General features: G+C 41.3%; 1 protein-coding gene across 1 annotated transcript in view; it reads right to left on the reverse strand.

Moving 5' to 3' along the window:
• LOC101854083 (D-aspartate oxidase) overlaps positions 1-7,943 on the reverse strand; it is a 24,811-nt gene that overhangs the window by 13,183 nt on the left and 3,685 nt on the right. Inside the window, exons 2-4 of the mRNA XM_005098495.3 lie at positions 7,148-7,329; positions 5,611-5,725; positions 4,373-4,452 (exon numbers count right to left, since the gene is read on the reverse strand). Coding sequence (XP_005098552.2) covers positions 4,373-4,452; positions 5,611-5,725; positions 7,148-7,329 — 377 coding nt within the window. The remainder of the gene's footprint in view (positions 1-4,372; positions 4,453-5,610; positions 5,726-7,147; positions 7,330-7,943) is intronic.

A 7,943-nucleotide genomic window follows, 5' to 3' on the forward strand; every position in this document is an offset into this window, starting at 1 on the left:
GAGAGAGAGAGAGAGAGAGAGAGAGAGAGAGAGAGAGGGTGATCTCTGTATCAGATGACAACGTAACTGAATACAAGACAGAACTGAAACATGTAATATGTGGGCATAAAACTCAAGCTCTAGTATTGGACATGATCATGAACATCGTCGAAGGGAAGAGAGAGTAGCGGCATTTGGTGGAAAAGTGAGAGCTTTTGGCATTGAAGGCAATACGAAGTATGTTCTAGGTAAAAAAAAAGTCATTGCATAAGTTAAATGCTGTTATCAACACTATTATTAGGCAAGTTAAGAGACAGGAGCTCCGAATTTAACGCATGTCTCCTATAGGATCAAGTAAATAGTCTGAAAACCTTGAAAAGGCCAACTCCTCAAAACGACTCGAGTTCAAAAATGTTTCTTTGATTCGAACCATCCGCTTTGTACTCGAGCATGATATCCAACTGAGCTAATGAAACGCCCAAGGTAATCAGTTCTATTCCCAACGGGACAACATAATGTTGTCAAGCAACATCTGCCTTTCTGTCAGGATGTAACATCCTTCGAAACCCTTGTACTAGGTTGACAGTGACAGCTAGCCAGATCAAAACAGCCAGCCTCCTAAATTTATTACACCCTGTTGATCTGAGCATAACACGTTTACTATCTATTTTTCAAGCAACCAATAAATAAGTCAATTCCAAGAACTAAAAGATATCCCCTTCCCCCTCATTTTTGTAAGACTGTAGATCCTGTTTGTGGATCTTACAAAAGGGGATTTCTGGTAATGAATTTCAAGATAAATATTTGCAACAAGTGCAAACGAGACAGGGGCAGAAATAGAGAAGTGTATTTGGGAAACCTGGACGCGGAAACACCAGGCTAACATGGTATTTTTAAAAGCACCCCAGGGGAGAAATGAATGGAGAACAATGATCGCCGACGTCTGTTTCAGATCTAGCACTTTTTGACGATAATACTTACTAAATTTTAAGCATTTTTTCTTGTTGAAGTTCCACAGAACAGAGCCACCCTCCAAATATTTCCTAGTTCATCAGTTTTCCTAAGGTATCTATCTATCTATCTATCTATCTATCTATCTATCTATCTATCTATCTATCTATCTATCTATCTATCTATCTATCTATCTATCTATCTATCTATCTATCTATCTATCGCCCCCCCTCCCCTTCCCCCCTCTCTCTCTGTCTCTCTGTCTCTGTCTCTGTCTGTGTCTCTGTCTCTGTCTCTGTCTCTCTCTTTCTCTCTCTCTCTCTCTCTCTCTCTCTCTCTCTCTCTCTCTCTCTCTCTCTCTCTCCCCTTATCTTTCCATATTCTTGAGATTAGTATATAGTTAGATAAATCCTATTTCTGTTGTTTTCAGAGACCAGAAGAGACAACTGCAACCATGAACTCAACAGGTGGTCTAGACTGGGAAAACTTTCTGACAAAATGACCAGTTCGTCGTTTTTATGAACGTGGTTGTGAGTCTGTACATAGCCCTGATTCTTCTGGGCATAGTGAGCAACGTCATCAATTCCTGGGCTTTCGTCGTAATGGGCCTACAAGATGGTTTTACTTGTAGCCTCTTCGTCCTGTCTGTTTCCGATCTAGGTATGGCCCTATCTGGGATTATTATTATTGGCTCACACTTGATGGAAGTTCTAGAGCGTAAAGACATCCAGCTGTTTAGCATTGACCCTCGCGCCGTAGCGATCACTTCCGGCTCTTTACGTGAGCAGTTTCTTCTCTTGTCCTCCCTCAACACCACATTTCTCGCTGTGACACGCTGCGCGTGCGTCATGATGCCTCTCAAGTTTTGCTATATGTTCACTCGGCGCCGCGCAGTGGTGTCGTTTGTTGTCTTCGTTTGCTTCAGTCTTCTGAATCCGTTGCCGCTTATGGTCGGAATGAAGGTCAAGACAATATTCATCAAAAATGAAACATTTTCTCGCAGAATATTTACACTAGGTCCTAATTATTTTCAGTTATCTGAAATAATGGACATCCTCTTGGACATGATAACCAACTTTGGCACCCAGATTTTGACTTTGATTTCACTGGTGGGGATGTGCATTGTTCTTGAACGCACCTCTCGCTTTAGAAAACAATCTTCACATGTCACCTTCGCGCCCCGAGCACAGGCAACTGTAGTTTCCCCCTCTAGTTCCCCGCCAAACGATACATTGACCTCTGACGTCATGAGAAAAGCCTCATCCTCAGAATATGTTGGACTCAACGCGTCTGTTACTGCTTCAACGGTACGAACTAGACCCATGAACTCTACGTCGAAAACGACACCAAGAGCTCTTGGAACACAATATAAAGTAGAAACGACGTCACAAGAGCAAAAGACACCACCAGAGCTGGAAATGACAACACGAGAGATGAAGGCTTCCAAGAGGGACCCCCCTTTATCTACAGCGTCCAAGCGTCAGCTTCAAGCGGCCAAGCAAGTCGCCATCTTGTCCACAGTGTACGTGTTGACCAACTGCCCACGCATGGTAATGCTGGTGGGCCGGACCCTGGAGCCAGAATATTACTTCTCTCGAAAGTTCGACACATTTTTCCAGTTGTCTATGTCTATCAGGATCACGTCGGAGTTCGTCTGTGCTGGGACGAACATTTTCATCTACATCACTTTTAATACCGTTCGCTTCTCCTTGAAACTCTTTGTTGCGGTCTGAAGAACGGTTCTTCTTTAACTTAATGACAACGCACAATGTGTTCCCCAGACAAATCTTCAAGATGAGCTGTTTTTGGGCATTAAAAAAAGGAGCATAACAACTTCGTTAGTTTTTCAAATTTTTCAACTCCATTAAAATAAATAAATCTGCAACTTGAAAAGGCAGGACGCAGAATGCTTACTATGAAATTTACCAATTCTTAATTAAAACAAAAGTAATGATGCTTCAAGATGTGCCGAAATATTGCCTTTAATCTGCCGCTGATCAGACGCCTATTATGTCGCTTTGACTTCAGAAAAGTTAATTTAATTTGTGTACTAGTCCAGTTCTGCTGGCTGTGCTTTCTAGAAAGTGCCATTCATCTCAGATCTTTCAAACTGAGAACAGTACGCCTACACTAAATAATTTTATGTGAAGAAAACAATTTGGGTTCAAGTCGTTTAGTTTTAGTTTTAGTAGAGCTTTTACGGTGCTCGCAACTACATAAGATTATGTGAGCGCCAAAGGGTGGAAGTCAACAGAGAAGTTCATACCGAGAATTAGACTTACTCTGCTCACCTCTCTAGCCTCAACAGCACAAAGTCTGCTTCGACTATCAAGGCACCCCGGAAATAGCGGGTCACAAGAGAGTAACAAACAAACAAAAGAAGTAGAGGAAAATGACGATAGTAAGGATTGGTGAAAACGCAGTATGCACTTCAGGCACAGTTATGAGCGTGACATTGATGAACAAGCCCATTTACAATTCTTCTGTGCATAAGAACATGTTAATGTCCCCCCCCCTAAAGACGCTTCAGTCAGTAGCACCGACCCGGGGGGTAGGTTCAAGTTGGAAACAGTTTTCGCCAACCACTTAACGAGTGGTGGTTTGTACAGGTGATTGTCTTACACAAGGGCCGTTATTTAAGGTTTGATCAATATCTCCGACACCAGAGCTTTTGTGCATAATTTGACTACTTACTACTGGTATAACATACATAAACCCCCAAAACCGGCGTCTGTGGTATAGCAGTTAGGCCCTTCGTTGTCGCATACAGAAGACCCGATTTCGATTCCTTAGTGGGGAGAATTTTTATCGAGTACCTTGGTCTTTATGCTGGTATGTTTTATCAATTTCAGCACGGGTTGGCCAAGACAGGCAGAATCGTATGCCCACCTTCTAAATGATACAAGTTGTGTTAATGGGTACATAACAAATAAACAAATCCCAAAAGTCATAACAAGGCAATATTGCCAAGTCAAGCGCATTTCAGGTTTTGGATTTTGTATGCTACTCTCCTTCAAAAGAAGTTTTGTCACTCTTTTTTTACAGAGAAATCTATAAATACTAAATAAATTCCAACGGTGTTCGCGTACGCGCGCGCTTGTGTGTGTGTGTGAGAGAGAGAGAGAGAGTGTGTGTGTGTGTGTGTGTGTGTGTGTGTGTGTGTGTGTGTGTGTGTGTGTGTGTGTGAGTGTGTGTGTGTGTGTGTATGTGTGTGTGTGTGATGGTTCGAAAAGTGCAACAACATTGCCTTTGGTATGCTGCTAACCGGGCGTATTATTTTTATGTCTACTTCGTCTTGAAAAAGAGAAATGGATGGAGAACCTAAAGACCACTCCATAATAGCCAAGTTTAAAAATGTCTGTTTGAGGATTTGAAGTAGGGTATTCTGCATCGTAGTCTTCTACAATACCAACATGCAGTATTGGCAAACTCCTCGACTTACTGAGCTTGTGGGAACATCATCACCTCCTCCGGAGTTAGCATTCGATAACCATCTACCACGTCGTGGAAAGGCTCCAAGGTCTGGGAATGGGCAAAGAATAAGATGATGTATGGACTGCTGACTGGAATTATATTCATGGAAATTGAAAACGTAAGGTGAAACGTTAGCGGGACCAATGGCGAATTCAGTTTTGTATCGCAGCTGAGGCCTACATAAACTAAAACAATAATACATCCATGTTAACGTGAATAAGACTTCCACTTGTAAGATATGATGGTAATGATTGTATGAGATCTATGCATTATGTGTGTATGTGTTTGTGTGTGTGTGTGGTGGGGGGGGGGTGTATACGAATACAGCTGTCCATATTTAATGATAATGGTCAGTTAAAGACAAATACAATGTTTGGTATTTCCCTACTTTGAAAAAAAGCAATTTTTTTCCCCAAGAAATTTGTAAAATTCTCTAAAGAAGTGTACAGTCTATTTTAGGCAAAAACTGGATTTACTAAGCAACTGGATCAAAATTGAGATGCTATACTATAAAGTTTGGATGAACACATTAAATTTAGATAAAGATCAATTTGTATCCATAAACATGTGCCATTTATAAATTATAGTACCTTACTGTATATGAATCTAGCATTACTGATTCAGTGGCGAAGCGTCTATATAATCAAATAATCACTGCTTCCCTTCCTAATTTTGAAACATTGTCGCAGTCAAATCCCCCCCATAGACGTAAACCTCATAAATTAAACGTAAAAAGACGTTCATAATCACCAATGAACAATATACTATGCCTAACCTTCAAAACCGTTTCATTGTCACAGAAATAGCCTGTTCGCCCCTATCGGGCCGCTCCATAAGCAGTCACAAGCTTTGATTAAGTAAGCTTAAGTGAGGCTAGAAGAGTCTACCAATAGAGTTGAAGGGAACATGTGCATAGCAGTCAAAACTGTTTCATTGTCACATATACCCTGTTCACCCCTTTCGAGCCACAGTTATAAGCAGCCACACGCGCTGATTATGTAAGCTAACTATTACACTGGTCGAGTCTACCCCGCCAAAACAAATAAAATAAAATAAAATAATCACCAAACAAAACGAACCCAAAACCAACAAGGGTATAAGTTAACAATGCATCAACATATGTGATATCAGTAAAAAAGGATAGATTAGCACAACAGATCTATGGAGACAAATTGAGGAACAAAATATGTGTAATGCCGCGCTTACCTTCACAACACTGGTATACAAGCTGTAGCCAGAGAGAGCATTGGCACCAGCCTCGCCTGCCTCAGCAGAGTAAGCCAAGCGTTTGAGGTAGGTGTGCGTTTCTTGACTCATATCTCTGTTGAGATGGGAATAATAGAAAAAATAAATAATACCCCACCCCCCGATAATCTGTGTTTGCAACTCTGTATTTGCCAAATAAGGTAAAACATTTTAAAAGGAAAAAATGTAATTTCTTTCTTTCTCATCTTCCAGAATTATTCACATTTTATGTAAAGCGTTCTTTTAACTAATAAGAGTATTATCAATTATAATTGCAGTAGTTAAAACATAATTTGAGACAAAAAGTGTTACATTAAATTTGGCAGATACGCGGTTAAAGTTGGACTCAGACAATATGTGATAATAGTAACGATAATTTAATGGAAAATAAGCTGTGTTCATAACACACCGATGAGCCCAAAACAAAAAAAATATGCTTAGTTTTTTAATACCTTGCGAGTATTATAGTGTAAAGACGACCAAGCAGTCAGTGACAGATTGACTGAGAGAGAATGATCTAAAGATGATTCAGAGTTCAGAGAGTTCAGATGAAGGGGAGAGGGAGAAAGAATGAGGGATAGATACATATTTTGAGAGACAGGAAGCGTGTATGTGTGTGAATGTGTGTGTGTGTGTGTGCGTGTGTGTGTGTGTGTGTGTGTGTGTGTGTGTGTGTGTGTGTGTGTGTATGTGTGTGTGTGTGTGTGTGTGAGAGAGAGAGAGAGAGAGAGAGAGAGAGAGAGAGAGAGAGAAAGAGAGAGAGAGAGAAAGTTATAAGTGTGATATACATTTTTTATGCCAACTCGGCAAACAGCGTGCCTTTTCGGAGCATGTTTCGTCTGGGTTTCCTTTCAAAATTAATACAGAGATAGGACCAATATACGTCCCTCTAACTGGACTGCATTTACTGTAAACGTATACGGCCCTCGTTAACAAAATTCAGTTAATTTTGGAGGCTGTCTGCTTTGACTACCTGAAGAAAGTATGATACATTGAAAAACATATCCCACTTGGAAATCAAATAAATGTCTTCGGGGTGAAATGGAACGGATAAAGTCTAGAGAAGAGCCTAACCATTGCATAGCGAACTCGATCTCCAGTTTTGTGCTGGGGTGTAGGTCGTATTGGTACCAGTGGCGTCGATGGTCTAAAGTGGTTAGGCTACCGGACTCGTAATCGTGAGGTTGCGGGTTCGGGGGTTCGAGCCGCGGGCTCGACGTTGTGTCCGTGGGAAAGGCACTTTACACGAATTTTCCCAACATCACCCATGTGAAAATGGATCTCCAGTGATAGATCTTGTCAGTTTGTTAGTGTTTCAACGCTTAACCAGCTGCTTGCACTGTATGCTTCCCAGGAAGCTGAGGATGTTTCTGAGCGTTCTATGGTCTGCTGGGGTAATAATATAGTGTAAAAGTGTAAAGCACATAGAGCTTGCTTTCGAGTGGGGACATGCGCTAAACAAATGCTCTTATTATTATTTATTATTATTATTACCCACCTGATCAAACCAGGATCAGTTTTCCCCAGAGCGTACGGTTCCCAGAAGCCTCCGGACCCATCAGATAAGGTGTGCGGGGTGAACTTCTCTGCCACGATCTCCACGTCGACATGAGGGAACGCCTGTTTGATGCACACTGCACTGGAGAGACCAATCACCCCAGCGCCCAACACGATCACTTTCTGAGAATGAAAGTGTGGTAAAGAACTAGAGTTTTAGTTTCAGTAGAGGTTTTACGGCGCTCGCAACTGCATAAGGTCAAATGAGCGCCAGAAGATTAGAGGTTTTACAAGAGAGTAACAAACATAAAAAAGAAGAAGGGGAGATGAGGACGATAGATGTTTGATAGGAAAGAAGAAGCAAACCACACCAGAGCACCCGCCAACCACCCTCCAAGAACTGGAGTGATTCTCAGGAAACCCACAGGAACACCTTTGTTTTTAAGTTTTAGTAAGTTTTACGGCACTTGCAACAAACATAAGTTAAGTTATAATTATAAGTGGTGAAAATTATAGGTGTTAAAAGAGCGTAACAATCACAAAAAAGAAGGAAAAGCGATAACGACAATAGATGATTGATAGGGAATGAGGAGCAAGCCACACCAAAGCACCCTCAACCACCCAGAGGACCACCTTTATACAGAAGAGAGAGACACAGTTCAGATAAACAGCTAGATATGTTGCAGCACTAGATAGCTTCTTATAGATGATATTTATATATACATGCCCCCCCCTCTCTCTCCCTCTCTCTCTCTCCCGCTCTCTTTCTTTCTCTCTCTCTCTCTCTCTCTCTCTCT

Source organism: Aplysia californica, unplaced genomic scaffold, assembly GCF_000002075.1.
Source record: "Aplysia californica isolate F4 #8 unplaced genomic scaffold, AplCal3.0 scaffold00184, whole genome shotgun sequence".
NCBI lineage: Eukaryota > Metazoa > Mollusca > Gastropoda > Aplysiida > Aplysiidae > Aplysia > Aplysia californica.